General features: G+C 41.3%; 1 protein-coding gene across 4 annotated transcripts in view; it reads left to right on the top strand.

Annotated features, from left to right (window-relative positions):
• The window catches only part of Ros1 (ROS proto-oncogene 1, receptor tyrosine kinase), a 131,582-nt gene that overhangs the window by 100,846 nt on the left and 4,922 nt on the right, over positions 1-25,814 (top strand). For all 4 annotated transcript variants that reach the window (XM_087910994.1, XM_087910983.1, XM_087911003.1 and 1 more), the window contains 8 exons: positions 253-388; positions 2,091-2,253; positions 4,890-4,954; positions 5,890-6,019; positions 13,123-13,220; positions 13,805-14,005; positions 14,965-15,099; positions 21,486-21,649. In XM_087910994.1, coding sequence (XP_087767120.1) covers positions 253-388; positions 2,091-2,253; positions 4,890-4,954; positions 5,890-6,019; positions 13,123-13,220; positions 13,805-14,005; positions 14,965-15,099; positions 21,486-21,649 — 1,092 coding nt within the window. The remainder of the gene's footprint in view (positions 1-252; positions 389-2,090; positions 2,254-4,889; positions 4,955-5,889; positions 6,020-13,122; positions 13,221-13,804; positions 14,006-14,964; positions 15,100-21,485; positions 21,650-25,814) is intronic.

The raw sequence follows: 25,814 nt of genomic DNA, 5'->3' as shown, positions 1-25,814 counted from the left end.
GCTACTTCAAAACTTATTTGTAGTAGTAAGAAATATAGTAAGCTTTACAATTAAAAGTGTATAAATTGTATAGGTTTTATATGGAATTTTACCAAAATTTAATTTAAAAAAATTTGTTATAGCAGTATTTTAAAATCAAATGTTATTCTCTCTCAACAGTGTTTACACACATATGTGTGTCTAAAACATACCAACATTTTTTAAAGGGGGAAAACAATACTTTACTTGGTAAATTGTCTGTTTTCTTTACAGTCTGGTACAGAAGCTTGAAAAATCGCAAAGCTTCCAAGGAAGGGCTGTCAGTTCTCAACGAAGACGACAAAGAGTTGGCAGAGCTGCGAGGTCTGGCGGCTGGAGTGGGACTGGCCAATGCCTGCTATGCAGTACAGTATGTGACTCACGCCATCTTCTTGAATCGCATAGGTTGAGTGTGGACCCAATATCAAGGGTGTCCACACATCTCATATTTCCCAGGGTTCTTTGGGCATCATTGTCAGTTACATTTGCTTCTAATCTCATATGTGGCTTGGGACAAATGATGACGTATATTGTAGACAGATGGCTCTTTTCCGCCTGCCAGTTCCTGAATAACCACTCTGAAGCTTAATATTAATTACAAACTTTTTGGCCTATTAGCTCACACTTACTATTAACTAGCTTTTACATCTTAAATTAACCCATTTCTATTAATCTATTTTTACCACGATGGTCGTGTCTTGTTACCTCACATCTTGCTTCTCCAGAGGCTGCTGGCGTCTGCCTGACAGCCTTCTTTCTTCCTGCATCTCTGTTTGGATTTCCCACCTAGCTGTATTTTGCCTTGCTATAGGCCAAAGCAGCTTCTTTATTAACCAATGGTAAGAAAACATATTCACAGCACCCAGAGGGGCATCCCACATCATCTGTGGTTACCCTTAAGAGAAATACAAACACATTGCATTCCATTGCTTAATCATGTGATTAAAAAACCAACTTAAGAAGGAGAAATGTATCACTTTGAAAAGAGTAAATGACTGGGAAGGGAGAATGTTCTAAAAGTCTTGCATGTATTTTCCTGTTCTATTATGGAAGCTGTATGATGATTGCCTATAGTGTCTCTGTAAGAAGATGAGTTCTATTAAGGAAATTAAGTATTTCTTTGCACAAGACACTATACTGTGCTCTCTGTAAAAAGAATCCTATGGTCATAGGCTTTGTTGCTGAAATCTACAAAACAGTATTTAAAATAGATGCATAAATGAACCAAACTAGCTCTTCAGAGGAGAGTTTTTTGAAAGCACTGTGCATCTGATAATTAAGATTCTGAAGATGGAGATAATTAAGATAATTATGATGCTGAAGCTGGAGAAATGGCTTAGTGGTAAAGAACATTGGCTGTTTTTCCCGAGGACCCAGGTTCAATTCCCAGCACCCACATGGCAGCTCACAACTGTCTGTAACTCCAGTTTTAGGAGATCTAACACCCTCACACACAGAGAGACAAACACATAGGCAAAATATCCATCAGTGCACAAAAAATAAAAATAAGTAAATCATCTCTTAAAAAATATTCTTGCAAAGAAAACAAAATAAGACTCAAAGTGTACTTAATGTAGATTAAGTAGCAATGCCATAATATCCCAAGGTGAGGACTTTGGAATGCTACATGGGGGCAGAGGAGCTGGTTTTTTGGTCAGAGTCAATCCTTGTCATGGATGAGGGGGGTGAGATAGGCGAAGGGAGGGCCAGGTCCAGGGACCGGCTGCTTCTGGTGCTATTTTCTTCATCTGCAGTAGTTTTTACATGGATCTGCAACCCATCAGAGAATTTCATAACTCCTAATTTTGATGGAAGCAGCTGCAGCAGAAGCCTCGGGGAAGCTTTCACTTTCATTTTCACATAGAAACTATGGTGTTCAGAAGTCAATGACAGGCTGTGTTAAAAACTGGTAGAATAGGAAAGTTATAGGAGCAAAAAATTCCTCATTACCGTATTAGAATGTACAGTGCTGCCAAGCACTGAGATGGCTCGATTTCTTTCAGATACAAATGTTTACACTTTAGGGAGTATATGAGGTCCTTAGGGAGAACAGACATGTTGTTATTTTACAGTACTCTTCCAACCCAAGAAGAGATTGAAAATCTTCCTGCCTTCCCTCGGGAGAAGCTGAGCCTGCGCCTTTTGCTGGGGAGTGGAGCTTTTGGAGAGGTGTATGAAGGCACAGCTGTGGACATCCTAGGAGTGGGAAGCGGCGAAATCAAAGTGGCCGTGAAGGTAATGTGCATCTCAGCGCTCTGCCAGGCATATGGCTGCACAGAAATCCAGCGCTAGTGGTGGAAAAGAGGCCTTCCAGTTCAGTTAACACGATGTGCTGCATGTCTCAAAGCAGAATCTCAGACTGCTTACTAATAAAGAAACGATAAGAGTGTAAGGCAGTGAATATGCTAGTATCCTGGGTTTGACCATTATCCAATGGATGTATAACCCCAACCATCTTGTTGTATAGAAAAATTATGTACAAATAGTACGTCAACTACACATAAGATATATTTGGGACTGGTGAGCTGCACAGTGCTTAGGAATACTTTTTGCTCTTGCAGAGGACCTGGGTTTGGCTCCCAGCACCCACATGAAGGTTCACGAGCATAACTATCCATAACTCCAGCACCAAGGGATCCCAACAACTTCTTCTGACCTCTAGTGGCACCAGGCACACATGTCATACACATGCATATGCAGGCAAAAATGCTCACAAAAAATAAAATGAATGAACATTTTAAAAGTAAGTTAAATTTTAAGAATGGCAGAATGTGGAAGTCTGTTATTAGCTACAAAAGTCACTCATTATTTTCCCCATTTCTAACAGAATTTTAACAGAGAATATATCTAGAGCTTACGTTACTATTAAAGCTATTAATTAGGCAAGACCTAACAGAGTTTTACTTCCCATTGAAAGTACTCTAAGAAGAGGTTTGAGATAATAGCTCGATTTGCAGAGGCCTTGTCTAGTACTTCAAAAGTCCTGGCTTAATCCCAGCACTGCAGCAAACAAGGTGTATTGCTTGTGCATGCCTGTATTCCTAACACTGCAGGAAGAACCAGGAGAATCATATTCACGGTCATGCTTGGCTTCACACAGAGTCAGAGGCCAGCCTAAGCTACAGGAGACACTGTCTCAAAACAACAATAACAATATACTTTACATGAACTAGAACTGTTTAGTAAATTCCTCAGGAAACAGGTTAGGACTTAGCTTGCATTCTCAAACTTACTGCCCATGTACTCTCTGCTTTAACTCTTGAAGTCTGGCCCTGCAGCTCACACAGCTTTAATAACCTTTAAACAAACAAGTATTTCCACTAAACGTTACTTACAAACACCGAAGTCTAAATTTTCTATGTCATGAAATATTACTCTCTTCCACCATTTAAGAGGACGGAAGCTGATTTCAGACTCTATGCTGTATAGACACAGGTGACAGACATAGAGACTCATATAGACACAGGTGACAGAACATAGAGAATCATATAGACACGGGTGACAGACTTAGAGACTCATATAGACACAGGTGACAGACTTAGAGACTCATATAGACACGGGTGATAGGATATAGAACCTTTATAGACATAGAAGACAGACTGCATCTGCCTACAAGCTATGGTTGACATTGTGTATTTGGTGCATTTTAAAGAAGTATGACATATGATCTTATGTTCTGAGAACATTTCTTTTTTATAGAAGACTGAGCAATCTTATGTAATTAAATGATATATTGGTCACTACTTAATGAAGACTTTTGCTCTAAGGATGGCCAATCTCTGTTGCTAAAATTCTTTCCATTTCCCAATGATAAACTTGAAAAGTCCTATAACTTCTTCTAGTCTGGGCCCATTAAACACGTATTTATTTATTTTCTCACATGCTGAGATGACTGCTGGCCTGGGTGTGCTTGTGCCAGGTGAGAGTTGCCATTTCTGAAATCCTTTCTGATTTATTCTTGCTTGCTACCTCATAATACCAATGTGAGTGCCAGGAATTAGGAAGGCATCTCTCAGACTAGGGAGATGAGGTAGAATGGTCTACATACATGGTTTAGGAAGGGGCAATATTTCCTAAAAATATCTCCATCTCACCAGTTTTCTCTTACATTTTATTAGCTGGAGCTAAAACATGTGACTCACAGCAGAGAGACTGGAGAGTTTTAGACTAGCTTTTCATGATTAATTTACATCTATTGACTAATAAAGAGCAACAATCCTCCAAAAAATATGAACCTGGGAGTGATTGCAAGTAAAGTGGGAAAGTTGAGAAGAAAATCTGAAAAGATGCTGACTCATTGAATGCCCAAATTAGTGAGTCTTTAAATTTTTCTATATATGGAAAGAGGAATAAACCTTTAAGAGTGTTGGCTGCTCTTCTTGGATATCCAGTTTAGATTCCCAGAACTCATATGCCTCTCACATCCATCTAGAACTGTTGGCCCAGGAGATCTGATACTCTCTTCTGGCTTCCACAGGCACTGTGCACACGTGATGTACCAACATACATACGGGCAAAGAGCCATACACACAAAATAAATAAACAGTAAATTAATTGAAAACACAAAATAAATACAGTTTATATTTCATTGGGACTTTACATATTTGTTCCTCAATCCCTTATCTAGTGGACTGAGAAGTTCTTGATTGAACAGAAGCAGTTATGGAAGTTTTAGAGACCACACACAGCACCAACAGGGGATTTACAGATTACATGCAGATAATATCTGTGATTTAGTTCCAGATATCAGAGTGGCTAATGCAACAACATAGACAGAACAACAAAGAAGACAAACCAATCAACACAACATGGTCTCCACTACTTACTGGGCTCCCTGTGTCTGATTTCTGGCTTGCCTCCGTTTCTCACAGACCTTGAAGAAGGGTTCATCAGACCAGGAGAAGATCGAGTTCTTGAAGGAGGCGCACCTGATGAGGTATTAGCATAGTTCATGCAGTAAATTTCTCTTACTAGTGTGGATACAAAGCTTTCGTTTCTCTGTGTTGGATTTTTTTAACACCCAATGACCAGATCATTCTGAAAATAAACGTGAACAAAGACTTTAAAAGGAAATAAATCTTTAGTCATTAAGTATTTTCTAGAAACCAGTCTTCAGAGCCTGGGTAGGTAGTTCCCAGGTGAAAGATCCTCCCATGTCTTATCTTTAATTAGGTAGGACTGTGTCTGCAAGCAAATTCTGAGATTCTTTTGCTTTCAAAATGCACCTATTCTTACTGAGGGATAATGGGTCAAGTAGACCCAGGAGGAATGTTTCTTTATGAGTTCTAGTGTTAACAAGAATATCTCTTTCCCAGAAAACTTGTCGGGAAGGTTTTAGCCTGCAGCAGTCATGAGAAGTATTCAAGAGAGAAGCGGCGGGGGTGGGGGGGTGGGTGGGCAGAGACTCCTGGGAAGACAAGCTGGGTCCTCTAACTAGGCTGGGACTTTCTCACCCTAGGGTCTTCACAAACCAATGAGGCCCAAGCCTGAAGATCTGAGTTGTGTCCCTAAGAGGGAGAGGATACTTATAAGTGCGATGACACAGACATGCTTCCAAACATCTTTCGAAGAGGACTATTAGTCAAAATGCTTTCTTCCCTAATCATAAAACCCCCATAATGAGAAAGAAGCATTATTTCTTCTAAAATTCCTTTTAGTCTTGCAGATGCTCTGGCCACTAGAGGTTGCCATGTTCCCTCTTACTTAAGGCAAGCCTACAGAAGGGGACTCAGGCAAGGGAAGCCTCTCTTCTCAGAGGAAGTCAGTGAGGGCTTCCAAAGCTCGCTTTGGGTAAACTGCTTGCTCCATGAAGACCCTGCTGGGGCCGTTGCGCCGATCATGCCATCCAGTTTGTGTCTTTTCACCTCTCAGCAAATTTAATCACCCCAACATTCTGAAGCAGCTGGGAGTCTGTCTGCTGAGTGAGCCCCAGTACATTATTCTGGAACTGATGGAAGGAGGAGACCTTCTAAGCTATCTGCGGAAAGCCCGGGGGACGACGGTAGGTGGTGGCCTGTGCCACAGTGAATTCTTTCCTTCCTTCCTTCCTTCCTTCCTTCCTTCCTTCCTTCCTTCCTTCCTTCCTTCCTTTTTTCCTTCCTCCCTTCTTCCTTTCCTCCCTCCTTTCTTTCCTTCCTCTCTTTTAAATTTTTTTTAATTTAAAAGTTTTTTTTTTCACTTTATATACCAACCACAGTTCTCCCTCCTTCCTCCCACTTCCCCCACCTTGATCTTTCTCCCACCCAACTCCCCATCCACTCTTCAGAAAGAATAAGGCCTCCCCATAGGGAGTCGACAAAGTCTATTATATCAAGTTAAAGCAGATTCAATCTCCCCCCCCCGCCGCCCCCTGTATTGAGGCTGAGCAAGGTATCCCACCATAGGGAACGGGCTCCGAAAAGCTAGTTCATGCACTGGGGATAAATCCCGGTCCTATTGCCAGTGCCCCCACAGACTGCCCAAGGCACAGAACTATCTACATTCCGAGGGCCTAGTTCAGTCCTATGCAGGTTCCCCAGCTGTCAGTCCAGAGTCAGTGAGCTCCCACTAGCTCAGGTCTCTAAAGCAGTGTACTAGACTTTTCTGTTGGGTTTCTTCAAGTTTAGTGTGCAGTAGCTTTGGCTGGAGGGAGACGCTCTGCAGGTGGGATGGAAAGAAAGTACATCTTTCCTTCATGTTGGATTAGGGTAATTGGAACCCTGAGCTAATATTTGAGCCTGGTTTTAGTACTGAATGAGAAAACAGACCTCTTATAAACAAAAACACACCCCCTCCATGAGGTTTGTGGGGAAATAGAAACACATATCTCTCAACTTCATTTACTCTGTCCATTCCAAATTTTATTTCAAATCTTGACGTATACTAAATTTTGCAGTTGGATGGATCTGCTGACCTTGATCTTGGTAGGCTGAGCTATTCTTCAGGATGACAGAGCTATTTGGATTTTTAAAATTTTTTCATTTTTCTCTTTTATTGAAAGTAGATTTTTTTGTCATATAATATGTCCTGATTATGTTTTTTTCTCCTTATGTTCCTCCAAGTTCCTTCCCACCTTCCCTCCCATTCCAATCTACCCCCTTTCTCTCATTAGAAAACAAAGAGACTTCTAAGGGATAAAAATAAAATAAAATAAAATAAGATAAAACAAAAACTGACAGGTCAGAATTGGACAAAACAAACAGGAGGAAAAAGAGTCCAAAGAGGCATAGGAACCAGATATAGATGCAGCGGCCCACACATCAACACACTCATGAATCCCACAAAAACACTCTATATGCAAATGATCTGTAGAATAAAAGAGAGGAAAAACATACAAAGTGCTGAGAGGACATTATAAGAAGACAAGGGACCTCCAAAGATGCTGTTGGCCTTGTTTCTATTGGCCATCTACTGCTGGGCATGGAGCCTAAAGTAGTTTGTCTCTCCAATGAGACTCCCTTGAAGAAGAGTAAACTTTTATGTTCAAGCCGTTATCAATTGGAGATAGCATCTCCGTTAGGGATGGGGGCAGATGTCTACTTTCCCTTTCAACTCTAGGACCTCCATCTGGTGCAGACTCTTTGCAGGTCCTCTAATTGCAGTCTCGGTCTACGTGAGTTCATATGTGCATCCACCTGTTGATTTAGAGGCCTTGCATTCTTGGTACCCTCCTTTGGCATCACAAACATTTTGACTGAAACGAAACTTTTGGCTTCATGCATCATCTTTCATTCCATCTACTCAGTGTCCTGTTTGCTCCCCTCACCCAGATACCCCTAGAACCCCTGCTCTACAGTTCATCCTTCTCAGTGTGGTTCCAGTTCATCCATCCTTCGGTTCTCAGTGCCTGTCACAGGGTGGATCCTGGAAATACTCTGACATGTTGGGCAGAACCAGGAAGTGATCTTCCTGCAGGATCCTGCTTTATACCTCAGATGAGAAGACAAGAGGCAAAACACTCATAGATTTAAAACACTTTTTTTTTTCCTAATTGAACTAAGCAGTGTGGGGCTGAGCAAAGCATACAGCAAGGTGAGAAGCGTGAAAACCAGGAGGCTGTGCACTATCTCACATGCACTCCAGGTCTTCACGTCTTGTGGTATTTACCTGGTGTCTCAAATACTCTGCTTATACTGAGGAACACTGACTTCATCTTGAAGGGAAATCTATTCACTTCCTAAAGTAGAAGAAACTTTAACATGGACTTCCTCACGTCCCTACCCCACTGTTCCGGCATCGCACACAGGAGAGCTTGCCGCACTCTCCAGTGGGGACCACATTTCCCTTCTTACTAGCATCCAGATTTTCATTTGTATGACTTCTCATCCTGACATGCAGCAGAGTCAGCCAAGTCTTGTGACTGCGGCATTTATTTTATTTTTTTCCGATCTTGGACAATTCGTAAGTACTGTCTTTTGCCTTCATCTCCATCTACTTTTTCTATTTACTCTCTGACAGAATTGTGCCCTTCCCAGAACAGCAACTGAGCACTTATTTCTTGGACCCTTCCTCCCAGGAGCCCATGCAGATGGTTGTTCCAGGCTAGCCATACATTGCTAATCTCAGGCTTTCTTCCTGTTCTTCTTGGTGTCTCCCTTCTCTCTCACCCATACTGAGCTCTTTACCGCCCATGACGTGACTGCTCTTTTCTGACTTAGGAAAGCATGCACTTGGGGTAAAGGTTTGCTTTTTTGTGTCTTTAACATTTTGGAACAACATTTTCTTCCTGCATTTATTATCCACTGATCTCTTTTTTTGCCCCTTATTTGTTTTTAATAATTTCTTTTCATTTTTGAGATCACAATATAATCATAACATTTCCCCCTTCCCATTTCTCCACATAAAAATTTTCATATATCTCTTCCTTCTTTCTTTCAAATTCATGGTCTCTTTTTTCATTGTTGTTGCATATGTATACATATTTTATGTATATGTATATATTCCTAAACACATAAGTACAATGTGCTCAGTTTGTGTGATGCGACTTATTTGTTTTTCAGGGCCTCCTAAGGGCTGAGGTTAGAGGGGTTATGCCACTATGATCAGCTGTAACGCCGGTTTTCAGGGGTCCTGCAATTCTCCCCCCCCCTTTTTTTCTGACTGAGCAGAATTCTTCCAGGGCCTTATCTTACTCTCACCATGGAAGACAAGACACTGTTGGGTGCTTTGTCCCCACATGACAATACTCCTGTCATTCTGTCATTTGTGCTGATTTCCTCGTGACCTGTTAGCTCCACACACAAGTATTCAGAGGCATCATGCTAGAAGCAGCGGCATTGAATCAAGCATTTTCTAAGTTTGTCTTTGCTTTTTTTTTTTTTTAAATTTTGGTAGCCTAGAATCATATTAAGGTAGAAAATCACAAACAAATAATATAAAAGTAAATGTGCTGTTTGCTCAATGCAATTGCATTTGCTAGCTTTTCATTAGGTAGCAGTGGTAGAACAGAGGAGAATGTGGCTTTTGCTCTAAAGGAACTTGTCACAGGGTATTTTACTAGCAGACTGTGGAAAATTTCAAAGCTCCTGCATGGAGGCCATAGTTATATACTGTGTGTGTCTCTCTATGCCATCCGCATGAGAAAGAAACAGAAGGATCATTTAGAGCGGTTTAGAGAGTACATTGCTGGAACATGGAGCAAGGAGAGTGGTTTTCAGTTCAGGAGATCAGGGGTGACTCCCTGGAGGATTCTGCGTGTTTGGGACAAAACCAAGGCAGGCGGTGTAACAGTAACAACTATCCTTTTTTCCCCTCCCTTTTCTTTTCTTAATTTTTTTCATTTATTTTACATACCAACTGCAGTTTGCCTTCCCTCCTCTCTTCCTGTTCCCTGCCCCATCTCCCATCCACTCCTCCTCCATCTCTATTCAGAAAGAGACAGGCCTCCCCTGGGAGTTAACAAAGGGTGTTGAGTTGAGGCAGGACCAAGTTCCTCCCACTGCATCAAGTTTGGGCCAGCCATCCCAGCATGGGGAATAGGTTTCCAAAATGTCAGCTCATGCGCCAGGGACAGGTCCTGATCCCACTGCTAATGGTGCCACAAACAGACCAAGCTACACAACTGTCACTCACAGGCAGAGGGCTTAGGTAGGTCCCATGTAGGTGCACTAGCTGTTGGTCCAGAGTCCATGAGCTCAGGTCAGTTGTCTCTGTGGGTTTCCCAATCATGATCTTGATCCTCCTCCCTCGGCTTGTACAACCACCCCTTCCTCTCTTCAGCTGGACTCTGGGTGCTTGACTCAGTGCTTGGTTGTGGACAGCTGCATCTGCTTCCATCAGTTACTGGCTGAAGGTTCTGTGATCACAATTAGGGTAGTCATCAATCTGGTTACAGGAGAAGGCCAGTTCAGGCACCCTCTCCACGATTGCTGGGGGTCTTAGCTGAGGTCATCCTGTGGATTCCTAGGAGTTTCCCAGGCACCGGGTTTCTCCCAAACCTTCAAATGGTCCCCCTCTATCGAGATATCTCTTTCATTACTCTCCTTCTCCATCCCACCCCCAACTTGACCAACCCAATTTTCATGTTCTTATACCCCTATCTTCTTCTCTCCACCCCCACTCCCAGTTTGCCCAGGAAATCTCATCTATTTCCCCTTCCCAGGGAAATCCATGTGTCCCTCTTAGGATCCTCCATGCTATCTTGCTTCTCTGGGACTGTGGATTGTAGCCTGATTATTCTTTGCTTTAAATCTAATATCCACTTATGAGTGAGTACATAGCCTGTTTGTCTTTCTGGGTCTGGGTTCCCTCACTCAGGATGATTTTTTTTTCTAGTTCCATCCGTCTGCCTGCAAATGTCTTTTTTTTTCATCTGAGTAATATTCCATTGTGTAAATGTACCACATTTTCTTTATCCGTTCTTTGATTGAGGGAAATCTAGGTTGTTTCCAGTTTCTGGATATTATTAATAATACTGCTATGAACATAGTTGAGCAAATGCCCTTGTGATATGATTGAGCATCCTTTGGGTATATGCCCAAGAATGATATATCTGGGTCTTGAGGTAGATTGGGTCCCAATTTTCTGAGAAACCACCATACTGATTTCCAAAGTGACTGTACAAGTTTGTGCTCCCACCAGCAGCAGAGGAGTGTTCCCCTTACTCTATATCTTCTCCAACATAGGCTGTCATTAGCGTTTTTGATGTCAGCCATTCTGACAGAAATAAAATGGTATCTCAGAGTCCTTTTGACTTAAATTTCCCTCATAGCTAAGGATGAACAACTACTTTTTCATTGAGTGATTAACTTTTAACTTGACCTTGGTCATGTTTTAATATGACAAGAGTTTATCAAGGCACAACAAGTGGCAGGTGATGGGACCATCTAAAGTTCAGGAGGCCAAATATGGGGTAGTGGGGTGTCCCAACTTTTACAATGGATAAGAGGCATGGTTAGGGGTTCAGGCAGGCAGGTGGGCAGGCATAACATGGATATCTTATCAGAAGGGAACAGGGTGATAATCACCGGTATGAGGTTTAAGAGAGTAATAAAGTGCTTACAAGTAAAGTGGGATTTGCCTATAGCAAAGTAGAGTTCTGTTCACACAGCAGTTAACCAGCCAGTCAGGATGCCTGCGGGATTCAGACATAGGCCATGACATAGGGATCTGGTGGACCTGAGCCAGATTTGGAAGGGATGTGATACATGGAAGTGCTTGTTATACATAAGCAATGTTACACACCTTATTTTTGATCTTGAAAGGTCAGCAGTATAGTGTTCATTTTATATATAAGGAAATTGCCTTAAGCAAAGTCAAAGAATTAACAGCAGAACTATGTTTCAAATTGGCAGATATAGTGTATCATCATGTGTATTTGTAGATTTTTCTAATGAGTTCTTATAATCCTAATAAAGATTACTTTAGAACAGCAGGCCAGAGCCTGGTGAATCAGTCATAGCTATTGTTTCATGGCACCTTGGTGGTATTCTGTCCCGGGATATGAAGACGACCTCCACTTTTATGACCTGAGCAAAGCAGCAGGACAGCACGTGGCAGCACCTCTGCATGAGTAATTGACAGATTGTAAGGTTATATGAGTTTGGGAGTCCTTTGAGATGCTCACTGAAGGATGTGGACGATATCGAGAATAAGGGTCTATTCTTAGTGAGGTAACAGCAGGGAAAAATTAGCGGAGGGTTAGAAAACAGAGCAGATCTAAGGAAGAACAAATAATTCAGAGAAACTGAAGAGAAGCTTCTGAGAGGAGAAGCAAAGGGGAAATGAATGGGCAGATAGAGAGCCTGCTGCAGCCTGGGGCTGCCATGAAGCTGTGCCCAGCATCTGATAATGGGTTCTACAGGAAGTTAGCCTCAACAAAGGAGCTAATGAAAAGACAAGAGGCTGGGCACATGGGGAGTCTTTGAATACATCAGATTAGGGATGATAAAGGCCTGGACCAAGGTAATTGCAGGGATATGGAAAGGCTCAACGTATGACTATGGCCTCCAGGCAGGATCTTTGAATTTTCTCCATGTGCTACTAATAAAAATTTCGACTGACTTTTTTTTTTTCCCCCTCACTAGTATAGAGTTTATACTTTCAAAAAGTATAAACTCATCTATATTTCTTCTGGCTCTTTTTAGATGAAAAAAGTAATTTGGAAAGATAGTTTTGCTAATAATTTACAGGGTGGGAGGTCCTATGTAAAACAAGCCCATTGTCCTGACTAACATAAATAAAGTCATTGAATCAATCATTAATCTAGATAGCATAGATTATTTTAATAGACTATTGCTACTACTATATGATCAGATACCATTTATTTATTAAGTGCTTATTGTATGTTGATAATATTGTATATCTGTTTTATTTTGAATCTTGAAAAGTCTGTCATAATATGCCCATTTCACATGCAAGAAAATTGTTTAATTAATGAGCAACTTCACATAATTGATAGCAGAACTAGATTTCAAATTTATAAATACAGTTTGATACCATGTTATATAGCTGTTTGTTTTTCTCTTGGGCTCTTACAATCATAAAAAAAATTTCCTTAGAACATCTTATACAAGAGTATACATTCATATAGACACATATATTCATATATATATATATTCATGCATATGTGTATGTATTTTCTGCCAAGTGGGAAAGTACTTATAATGTTTCTTTCATCTGTTCCAGTTTCATGGCCCTCTACTCACCATGGTTGACCTTGTAGACGTGTGTGTAGATATTTCTAAAGGCTGTGTCTACTTGGAACAAATGCACTTCATTCACAGGTACTATGATATTCTGGATACAAGGCTATTGGATGGTCACATGACAATTGCGACTTTTGGGTAGTTCACTCTAGAGAGTTAAACAGTTTCATTCCTTCAAAGGATCAGTAATACTGTAAGAAGTCTCTATATTAGTTACTTTTCTCGTTGCTTACAAAATGCTCAACAAAAGAAACTTAAAGAAGACAGGAAGGGTTTATTTTGCTTATAGTTTGAGGAAACAATGCACGATGGTGAGGTTGCCATGGCAGCAGGAATGTGAGGCAGCCGATCATGCTGCGTCTGTGCTCAGAAAGCAAAGGGAGCCGAACACCGGTGTTTAGCCGAGTTTCTCCTTTTCATTTAATGTGAGACCCTACCCCATAGCTGTCCTCAGTTAGGGGAAGTTTCTCGCATTTCAGCAACCAAATAAGGAAATTTCCTTACGGACACGCTCAGAGATCTGTCCTAAGTGATTCTCGATCCTGTCCACTTGTCAGTCAGCGTTAGTCATCAGACGTCTCCCTTCTTTCCAGACCTTCTGGCATTACTTGTGTGACCTCCAGAATGTTATTTATCATTACTGAATGTAACTTCTACCATAGGGATCTGGCAGCGCGGAATTGCCTTGTATCTGGGAAAGACTACACCAGTCCTCGGATAGTCAAGATTGGTGACTTCGGACTGGCAAGGGAAATCTATAAAAACGATTATTACAGGAAGAGAGGGGAAGGCCTGCTTCCTGTTCGGTGGATGGCTCCAGAAAACTTGATGGATGGAATTTTCACTTCTCAGTCTGATGTATGGTGAGCTACACAGAACACAGAAAAATGGGGGCAGATGTGTCAAATATCAGAATGTATAATTCTGCTCTTTTATAAATTATTTTGTTTATTCTCTCCCCCACCTTGGTGTGTATGATGTGTGTGCAGTCAGTCAAGGGGAACTATTATGTCTCTCAAGTTCTTTACACCTCTCTCACAATAATGTTTTATCATTTATCTAAAAATTTTACGTGAAATAGATGCATTTATTTAAAGCATTTTGCTATACACCAAAGGTGTGTCTGGTTGTGACTAGCAGAAATTGTACTTATCAGTAGCATTCTGAAAAGTGTCCTGGCATTGTCTACAGGGAGTGCTTCATCTGTAGTTTATAGATAGACTTGAAGTCATGGATCATGAAAAAATGTAGACATTGGGGAAATTTGGTCTCCTGATATTTGAGTTTTGCTCTCTGTTCCTAACTTTTGATTAGAGGTGCTAAAAGTTTACAGATTCGTTCAGGGAGTTGTTTAAGCAATAGAAAAAAAATCAAACAGGAGAAGAAACTTTGCCCTCAGCAATCCATTTTTACCCATGACTTTTTTTCTCTATGTTTGTCATCATTTTATCCTCTTCAGATTTAGGGTAGGGGGAGAAAATGGTGATAAACTTCCTTGTTCACCTCCACGCGTGTCTGTATGTGCTCTGGTGTGCTTCTGTCTCTGTGTACATGTGTGTTTGTGCATGTGCCGGCATGTATGCCTGGGTCTTCCTGTGTGTAAGCCTTTCTACCATCTTTGAAGTGTGGCTCATCCACAGTGTCTTGTTCTACTTTTTCTTAATACCAACCTTCTTTTAAGTCTCTTATTTGCTTTTTACAAGGCCAGTAATGCCAATCACAAAGTAGGCCCTGTAGCCCCAGGAATTGTGATGTTGGAGAAGCTACTGTAAACCTGATGTTTGTAATAAATATAATTAAAGAGAACCCTTTAACATCCTAGGTCTTTTGGAATTCTGGTTTGGGAGATTTTAACTCTTGGTCATCAACCTTATCCAGCGCATTCCAACCTTGATGTTTTAAACTATGTGCAAGAAGGAGGGAGACTGGAGCCACCAAGAAATTGTCCTGATGATCTGTAAGTTAATTATGTTAGCATAAGCACCCCCAAAACAGAAACACGTGCACATGCAGTCTTAGGGCTCACGGGCATGGCCTGTTAAAAGAAAACAGGGGATTTTCTTTTAATATATGTGATATATGTGGGATTTATATATTTGTACATCCCATATAAAATATAAACCAAGGCTGGAATTTAATTTACTTAATACAGCATGGCTTTGTTCTTATGTTTGCATGTTGTATTTTGCTTCAATACAAAATTTTGGCGAGTATAAATTTTTGTAGTCATAGTAAATACAAATACATAGACATAAGATTTCTGTGTGTCTGTGTGTGCACATGTGGGCTTATGCGTGTGTGCTTTATTTTACTTTGAGAATCTTTATTTGGATACTTTCTTGATCTATGCCTTAAAATATTCTATTAAACAGGAATATATTAGTTAAAAGTTGGACTGTTTTTTTGATATAGCTTATATTGATCGATGAGATTTAGTATTACTATAAATTATACTGATTTATTTATTTATACACCTAGTACAAAATTACTGTGAGTGACTTGGTTCAATTGATTCTGGCTATGATTGAGTTCTAATAGTTGCCTCCAACTGTGAGTGATTTGAGCTCAATTAATGAAGAAAAAAATTCAGCTATGGTGAATACAAATCCACTTCCCGTGGACATTGTCAACAGAAATGTCATCTTGGAACTTTGTCCAAGAGGTGTTTTACCTAAAAGGTTGTAAAAAACCAGCAAGTATAAACATTGCATACGCTGCCAAGCCAAACATCATGTGTACAGATGTCTCTACATCAGGGTCACAGCTCTTGCACATCTTGGAATGTACTCCGAATGAGACGTTAGAGGCAGCAGTGAGGTGGCCAGCCAGCACGTAATAAAGTGCTAAACTGTGTGGTCCAGACAAATGCAGAAGGAATTAGCAGTATGCCAACGCACACCACAGTTGCACTGCCTTGACAGTGCCGTGTTATTTCCAGGACTATTTAGACTTGAGCCAAAGAATGATTAAGAGTTGGGCACCTTGGTTGGATGTTGCACTGGTGAATGTTTCTGCATTATTTCAATCTTCTGGCCAGAAGATATAAATTACCACACGTTTCTGATTCAGCCTTTAAACCTTTCAGGTGAATACACACTTGGTCACATTTGACAGCGGCACCTTAACCTGATTCATGAGTCTTTTGTGGGGAGACATGGAAATTCTTTGACTTAAAGAACTTATACAGAACATTTTATTTAGTGTTTGAGGGAGGAACTAGGATGTCTAAACGTGAAATAAATGTTAGTTAACTCCACAGCTGGAAAGCTGACCTCTGGAGCACTCATAAGTTTCTTATAGAATCGTAATAACACAAACATTTCTTTGTGCTCTTATACTTTTGTCTTTTATGTTATTTCTTTCTGCCAGGGGGCGGCACCACGTGTCATCAGAATCACGCAGCAGTTTTGGATGGGCTTTAAGGGATAGGTGGTTGAATTATACAGTCTTACTCTGTTTCCGTGTTTTGCTTTGGGACAATGGCGAGGAGTATAAACGGATGTGCCATGAAACAGAAAGCATATGTGTCTCAGGCTTAGCTCTACTCAAATGTACTAGAAACGCAAGGAGGAAGGAAGCACTAGAATGTTCTTACGAGGAGTGGGGAAAGGATAACATTTTGTGTACTTTTATCTTAAATTAACTTCCCAGCTGAATACATTATTGACCTTATTGTTTTCCTTTTTGTAACTGAAAATAGATTTTTTTCATGTGATATGCTCTGATTATGGTTCTCCCTCCCCTAACTCCACCCAGATCATCCCCCCCTCCTCGCCCACCCAGATCCACATCCCTTCTTGGTTTCTCTCGTAAGAAACGAACGGACATCTAAAGACTGTAGTAATAAAATAAGACAAAACCAAACACAAACAAAACCACATAGGACAAAACAAATGAACAGAAAAACAAAGATCCAGAGGAAAGCACAGGTGCAAACACACACACAAACCCTGGCAAAAATAGAGTCAGCAACCATGACATATTAGCAAAAGAACCAAACAAAACAAAATAACAGCATAAAAAATAAATACCCCCGGCAATACCATCGAGTATTTACCTACTTTTTATATAAATATCCTTCTTTGAAACCGAGATTGTCCGCTGATGATTTTGAAGTTCATTTGAGCATCAGAAAAAGGCAAGCAATACTTCTAGCTGCAGGAGTCTGCAGAGCCCTGGCTAGAGTTAACAGCCCCGGTGGAAACGAGGTGTACCGGGAAGTGGAGCTCTCATGCCATTCCATCTGGCCATGGCCTTAAGTTGTCACGATAAAGATTAACTACTCTTCTTGGAGTCCACGGCAACTAAGTTTTATTTGAAGCGCTTCTCTGAGATCACAGGCCCAGCTTAGAGTCTGAGAGTCTGAGCTGAGCCACGTTGCACCTCCGCCCACCACCTAAATACTGCTTGCTTTCTGGGTCAGGTGAGCTCGGGATGCCCTGCTTTCCTCTGCTATTGCTGGAATGTGGCGTTCAGAGCATTCCTGGATTCTGTTCGAAGGCTCAGGTGTAAGGCGGGGATGGGGGTAGAGGGGTGGGGGTGAGGGATGGGGGAGGGTGGAAAGCAAAGTCAACAGTGTTCTCTCTAGCCTTTACTGTGACCGACCACCACACCTGTGAAAAAACAGGATCAAAGGGAAACCTGCTGTATGTAAGCGCTTTCTGCCGCCAGCACTGCGCCCCCCTCCCCACGCCCCGCGTTCCCCGCCCCCTCTCCTCCGTGATAGACACATCGCAGTGACAGCCTTATTGGAGAGACCCTCAAACGTAGGAGGCACCAATGGCAGGCAGAGGAATCATAACGTATCATTTTGCTCTTAAAAATGTTCAGCTCGATTCTAAGTCTCTCTGGGATTGGACACAATGAAAGGAGGGATTCTTGAAGTCCGTGTTTTAGGTGACTTATTTAAATACAGACACTTGGTCCCTTAAAAGTAAAAGATGCTGTCACATTTTCTGCTGTCGAACTTAAATGGCTTCATGAATCCAAGGACTTTAATGTGTATGAAGAGTAATACTGAACACAGCTAATGTGTCTCATGTGTCTCATGCTGTTTTAGAAAAAAAAGGGGGGGGGACCCCCACCGAAACAAAGCCTAAGATGTAAAGAAGATCAAAGGGCCACATAGTGAGTGAAGGGATTTGAAGCCCAGTTCGTAGCCAAATGAATTGCTCCAAGTATAGTGAATACTTTTCTAGAATTAAAACAAGCATCCCCACAAATTTAAATGAACCCGTGAAACAGAAGATGCATCTAGACCCGGGTATTCGAGGTGTGTAATGTACAGTCCTAAACACTGACGTGAGCGTTGGTAAGAAGCCACCCCCGAGACACAGCCGTAATTGTTAATTTACTTGAAAGACCTAAGTAAAGCTTTCTTAGGATTATTAAATTCTTAAAAGCCTCTTCATTTTATCCCATTGCCAGTTTATTGCCCTCTTCTGGCCTGCAAGCATACATGCAGACAGAATACTGAGAATACTGTATCCATAATAAATAAATAAATCTTTCAAAAAATATTAAGCCTATCTGAGTAAACAAATTATACAGATAAAACACGAGACTTCACTGGGGTGACCTCTCTGCCTACCTTTGCCTTCTCCCCCCTTCTTCCTTCTGCTCCTCCAAGCAGTGTCTATTAAGTAGGTCACAGTTAACACTTGGTTACTGAAATTCTATGTCTTGACATCTTTTTGTTAGTATCTAGATAATTATCTCTATTTTCAGAAGTGCTGTCTTGAAGAATTACTTTATTTTCTTATTTTAAATCTTAAGAAAACATCTAGATCAGCTCTCCAGATTATGTTTTAATTATTGCCTTAAGATCCACAATCTGATATCAATTATAATCTTATCTCTAATGAATGGTTCATTGGTGAAATCTGTCAGTCAGCTTTGTTCCTACAAAGCACAGATTATAAAAAAGGGTTGTCAATTTCTCAGATATGATTCTAACATAATAAAAATAAAGCTATCTGGCATTCTATAACCAGACTATCTATCCCTTGAAGGGATCAGAACAGTCCACAGAAAGTAATCAGTGTTTATCACAATACCCTGGTATTCAGTGGACTTGAGTTTCATGTCTAGAAAGGAAATAAATCCAAGTGAAGTTTTTATGATAATGAGTTCAAGACTCATTATAGTCCCTGAAATAGATACTTAAATATCTATGATGACTTCTGGGTAATTGTCACCTAGTAATTGAATATAATCTCGTTCTAGTTCCATTGACATCACCTTAGTCCAAACCATAATATCTCTTAGTCTTTAATCTACAGCCTCTATTTGGCTCCTGTACAATCCAATATCCATCTATCAGTGAGAACTATCCTTTTTGAATATAGTGTGTGTACTTTAAGACCTCTGTAGCTCCCTGCCTGGTTTGTGTGACCCGTGTGATCCTGCTTCCCCTTCTGATGCCATCCCATCCTTCCCCTCCATGACTGCACTTCAGATTTCAGAATGTGCCAAGCTCTTTCCAAATTTAGGACTGTGCACATGCTTTCTCCCCTTCTAGTGCATTCCCTGACTTTGGTACACACCCTGCTCCAGTGACTAGTGTCTTCTTCTCCTACGTGTTCACGGGCCCCATTTATGTCTGTTTATCCTTTCCTTTGTTTATTTCTAATCTGCTTCATAGGTTTGCAAAGAAAAAAAAGCAGGTGGTTGATTATAGATAGTGTCTTCTACACATGGCAGGGAAGCTGTGCCCATGGACTCTTCACAAGATGGTTGCCTAGACAGGACCTGCATAATGCAACATCAGATGATTTATGAACACAGCCTGGAAAATTTCTAAGGTCCTACCACTAGATAAAGAGCTACAATCAATGACTGCTGAAAAAATTCTTTTTTTTAAGAGATGAGTTCTCTCAGTCTCAGCTCTAAACACATGTACACATGAGCAATGCTGAATGAACTCAGTAGGTGGATGTATGTGTGTGTGTATGTGTGTGTGCACACGCTTGCGTACATGCACATGCACGTGCATGTGTAACCATAATAATAATTTTTGAGACAGGGTCTCTCTGTAGTCCTGGCTGTCCTGGAACTCACAGAGATCTGCCTGCCTCTGTTTTCCAAGTGCTGGGATGCACTACACCTGTCTCAAAAATAATTTAAAAAGAAAAGGTTGTAAAATTGTTGAGAGGGAGTGGGCAGCATGGAAGGAGTTGAGGGAAAGATGGAAACAGTGGATACATGATACTCATAAATGAAATTCTCAAAAATCAGAAATTTGCTGCTTAGAAATTATGGAAATTTGGAATACTATAATAATGGAAATACTAGATCTAGCTAGAGTCCTTTGGTTCCTTATTAGTTGCAGTTATAAAAAGGGTGGGTAAGACCTGTCACTCTGGATTGAATTCCAGATCAATTGTGAAGATTAGGGGCATCCCTCATGGTGCCACTGCACAGCAATGCGCCTCTTTCTTTTCGGGCAGATACACTGATACTGTTTGCAGTGGGAATAACCCAGTCCTGAGACAAACTGTATTATTATAGAGACATGTGACCATTACCTAAAAAGATGGTTTAAAATGGTGGACTGAACCAGATCATATACCACACTGTCTTAAATGAAGTAACTGTCTTCTTTTAGGTGGGAACTCCGAAAAAGATCTAATTATAGACAATGTTTGGAGAGCTACCCTTTTCCTCCCTGTTCATTTGAGTTGCAGCGTGATAAAATGTCACTCTTTTTCATTGGCTATCCATGTCATCTATGAAGACAGGAGCCACACCGCTGAAACACTAATGTTCTGCTGGTGTAAAACAAGTGTCTAAAAAATCCATGATGAATCAATGGATGTATGCTGTTACAAGTGCTATACAGACTTTCCTTAGGCAGCCATTCAGAAAAAGACAATCCAGTCAACCTATTACGAATGTCTGGGGAACTGAGAGGGTCTGATTTAATCCCAGCAGTGTATAAGGAACAGCCCTGGACTCAAATATGGTTTCCACCTCTCATTCTGCCATTGAATGTCTCTGTTATGTCTGTCTGTGAAGTTTAAAAAAGTAATTTCTGCTTCTTCAATCGTTTTTAAAGGTGTTAGTTGCTTGATGTGCTAAGTAGACATTTCCAATCATCCATTTCCTCGCCTCTCCTCTTGAGTTGATCACTACTGAGATAATGTCGACTTTTCAAAAGAAATGTCCTGGGTATTGTAGGCACTGACATTGTAGCCACTCTTCCAAACAGTTCTTCACTCTGTTCATTTGCATTAAACACGGGGAAAATGGAAAGAACTCAGGCTCTCTAATGGGTCCTTCTCTGGATTATTAGTAACGACATCCTGGCATCATGTTCTTTCCCATCTTTACCCACATGTCCAGGTGGAATTTAATGTCTCAGTGCTGGGCTCAAGAACCTGACCAAAGACCCACTTTCCAAACTATTCAAGACCAGCTTCAGTTATTCCGAAATCTTTCCTTAAATAATACCTCTCAGTGTGGAGAAGAAGCACATGCCAGTGGAGTCATCAATAAAGGCTTTGAAGGTAAGCTTGATTCTTCAGAATTTTTCCCCAGTGTGACTGAACAGGATCACAATGGAATGCACACAGAAAGCCCTGTAGGGTGGGTAAGGGTAATGATATATGCTGGCTGGCACTGTCATTATCCTGCTTGTTGTGAGCCTCTTTGAAATGCCTTGTAATGTATATTAAAAATTTAAAAAGATCATGCATATCTAAGGTAGACAAAAAATGTGCGTGATGGGCTGTTTCCCTTCAGCCTGTTCATGGCCTCCCTGCATGCTAGGCTGTCTCCCTCCAGTCCGTTCATGTCCTCCCTGCATGCTGGGCTGTCTCCCTCCAGTCCGTTCATGGCCTCCCTCCAGTCCGTTCATGTCCTCCCTGCATGCTGGGCTGTCTCCCTCCAGTCCATTCATGTCCTCCCTGGATGCTAGGCTGTCTCCCTCCAGCCTGTTCATGGCCTCCCTGCATGCTAGGCTGTCTCCCTCCAGTCTGTTCATGTCCTCCCTGCATGCTAGGCTGTTTCCCTTCAGCCTGTTCATGGCCTCCCTGCATGCTAGGCTGTCTCCCTCCAGTCCGTTCATGTCCTCCCTGCATGCTAGGCTGTCTCCCTCCAGTCCGTTCATGTCCTCCCTACCTTTCATCAGTTGTATTCCAAGTGCAGAGTTTACTTTAGATAATTAGAGACTCTCTGTTTATGGCACATTATCATCATTGGCCTCTGCAGGGCTTCTCCGTTATTTCGTTTATTTGTTTAGTCCGTTTGTCTCCATATTCCTCTCTGGCTCTACTTCCTCTCCCTCCTGCCAATTACTAAGCATTCTAATTACTTTGATGGATATCTTTCAATTTTGTATGTCTTGCTGAAATATGTAGTTTGGTATGCATGAATATGAGGGACTGGCATAGCAAGTTGGTGGGCATGGATAGACGACAGAAAAGGAAGAAAACCCCAAACGAGCGTTGTCATAGAAACCCAGGGAACAGTGAGTAGCCAGTGAAGGAAGGAGTGGGTGAATGTTCCAAAAATAGCTAGCCTTCCAGAAGGATTCAGACATCTTATTGTTGACCTGTATTTTATTATTTATTTAATTCTTGTTTTATTTTTATTTGAGATAGGGCCTTATGTAGCCAAAGCTGTCCTCACACTCCCTGTGTAACTGAGGATGGCTTTAAATTACCGATGATCCTCTTGCCTTATCTTGGGAGTGATAAGATTATAATTGTTGTTTACCTTTAATTTTTATTGAGCTCTACTTGCATTATATTTGAAAAATTCAGATTTTTGCTCATGAAATCTTTCCTTTCCAGTGTATTAGGAGAGTTTTATAAAAATCACAGAGGCTGCCCTGATGAACCTGAGAGGTTAGTTCTTCCTGAGGTTCTACCAAAGGTTTTCATAGACCTTTGAATGGTTCACTGAGAGACTGAGAGAGGTAGAAAATGATGCTAACATCAAGACATCTTCACATACTCTCTGCATTACACTACAATTAATGGGCTGTACAGCCTGGCAGAGCAAAAGAACTTATCCCTGACAGCTTTCCAGAAATGACGCACCATTTTGGTCTGGCTATACTAAACAGATTTAGATGTTAAGTCTTGGTAGAGAGAATTGAAGTCCTAAATACTAGCAATAAAGTCCAATGTCATGACACATGCCTAACATCCCAGCGCTCAGTAAGCAGAGGCATAGATCATCACAAATTCAAGGCAAGCTGGTTCTACATAGGGAGTTCCAGGAAAACCAGGGATACACAGTGAGACTTTGTCCCAAGAAACAAAACAAACAAACAAGCAAAAAAAAAAAAAAAACAACCCACAAGTATCATTAATAAAATCAGAGACATGGACATGCTCATTCAGCATAATGGGGCAGAGAACTTTAACGGGAAATAAACAATGATGATGCAGAGACTAATCTGGGCTGACAGAAGTCTAGCTGTAGGAAAAGAGAACCATCATTCTTCTCTTTGAAGTGAAGGAAGGGAAAGAAATATGGGAGCCACTAAAGCTGTGATATTAAGGCTGTGAGGAAGAAAGGCAGGGAAGAGAGAAGAAACAGAGTAAAGAGTGGGCTTTGCATCTTTGCAAAAATGTAAATCCTAGAGTAGTTTCTGTAAGGCAAACCTGAATGTCATTCTTTTTTCTTTTTTCTTTCTTTTTTCTTTTTGAGACAGGATTTCTCTGTAGCTTTGGTGCCTTTCCTGAAACTCGCTCTGTAGACCAGGTTGGTTTCCAACTCACAGAGATCTGTCTGCCTCTGCCTCCCGAGTGCTGGGTTTAAAGGCGTGTGACACCACCACCTGGCTGAATGTAATTTTTTTAATACAAGAGAAATGTGTTAAATAATATTTTTCTGCGTTGTAGACTGATAAGCATATTTAATATTGCATTGAAGTGTCCATCTTTGTTGTCAATGTAGAAGTCAAGAAAATTATTGGAAGGGCTTCTTCCATTTTTAAATGAAGCAACATATGATTACAGCAATAATAGCAATAATTCTGTGCCTATCCTCTGGTCCTACTGACCTAAAGGGAGAGAAGGAGGACAGAAGGGGGAGTGGGTAGAAGGGGAGGAGGGAGGGAAAGACAGAGGGAGGGAGGGAGGGAGGGAGAGGGATGAGGAGAGAGGGAGAAAAAGGGGAGAGAGAGAGAGAGAGAGAGAGAGAGAGAGAGAGAGAGAGAGAGAGAGAGAGAGAGATTAGTAACATATCTGGGCACCTAGTAAAAATATCCCAGTGACTTCATCCCCATGCTTGTGTAAACATCACCTCACCAGCCCAGAGAGTTCTACAGGAAAGAAATCTCAATGCCCCTGTGCTGTTCTAAACATAGCCAGTCAACCGGCGAATGTCTCGCTTCTAAATGCCCCGTCTTACTCGGAAGTCTTTATTTTAATATTTCCCCTCTAAAGAAGTTGCTGAGTGCCTGCCACTTTTGTTCAGAATATCCACCTTAGCTCTGAGCTGGAGGTTTTATAGTGAACACTATTTAAACAAAAGTATCAAAACAAGTCCTCCCATCACCACCACTTCTCCCGAGCTCTTCATGCAACAAGACGTATTAATTGCTAAAAGCTTGCCAGGGTCAAGTTACTAAATATTGCTGCCAGCACTCTGAACCAACAAAGTTGGCTAATGGTTTTCCTCAGGCACACAGAAGCATAATTTGCAAAAAGAAATTTGTTTCATATAAATGATCATTTTTTTCCCCTCACTATCAACAAAGCAAAAACAATTAAACTTCTGCTCTGTGGAAGTGTTCCAGTTCATTATTGGATGGATTAAGTGGCTGTCAGTGAAGCAGCTAACAGGAGCGGAAAGGTGTGACCTGTAGGTGTTATTGTGTGGTTTCTCCAAGCCTCTGAAAACCATCTTAATGAAGAGCAGTTGCTCTTAAGTCCGTTGGGGCCACTGAGCAACTTAATGTTAAGTATCTTGTTTCCTCTACTTGTTGATTTTCGGTTGCTGTTATTATAAATAGCAAGCTTTCAGTGTATGTAGTGCAACTGGTGATAGCCACAGTTAGTAGAAATTGGGTTGTCTCTGAGTATTCAGCCCCTAGGTACCAGCCAAACTTGACATCCCTCTCAGGGCACACTGTCCTCACTGCTTCTCACACTGCATGGAGATTCAGAGAGACACATCAGGACACAAGCTCATTCTAGCTGTGTGACTTTGAGCAAATTATTGAGCTCCTTCATGCCTCACCTCCCTGACCCGTTAAATGTAGACAATAGCCGTGCCTAATGAATTGGCAAAAATAAGTTAACACATGACTATCACTTTTAAGGGCTCTGTAAGTGTCAATTTGAACAATAACCATAATATTATTAGCATACTTCATGGCACCCTCCTCCTCCAATCTGGCCTCTCGACTTGGCCAGGTGTGCATCCTTTCCCTTGCGTGCACTGCAAAAGATGACCAGCTGTGTTGGCTCCCTGCTGCTCCTTCATCTAGCATACTCCTGCCTTGGAAGCCTCGTTCCTCTCTCTGTCAGTGCCCTTAGAGTAACCGCACAACTGAGCCTACAGAGGGCAAAAGGACTAGGCAGGCCTAGTGGCACAGTCCTGTTATCCCCGCACTTGGGAGGCTGAGGCAGAAGGGCCGAGAGTTTAAGTTTGCCTGGGAAACTCACGGTAACCCTGTCTCAAAAACCTACAGGAGGCCAGGGATGTAGCTCAGTG

Source organism: Myodes glareolus, chromosome 1 (genome assembly GCF_982192425.1).
Source record: "Myodes glareolus chromosome 1, mMyoGla1.1, whole genome shotgun sequence".
Lineage (NCBI taxonomy): Eukaryota > Metazoa > Chordata > Mammalia > Rodentia > Cricetidae > Myodes > Myodes glareolus.
Note: the sequence above shows the minus strand (reverse complement) of the source record. Positions and strands in the feature narration are given on the sequence as shown.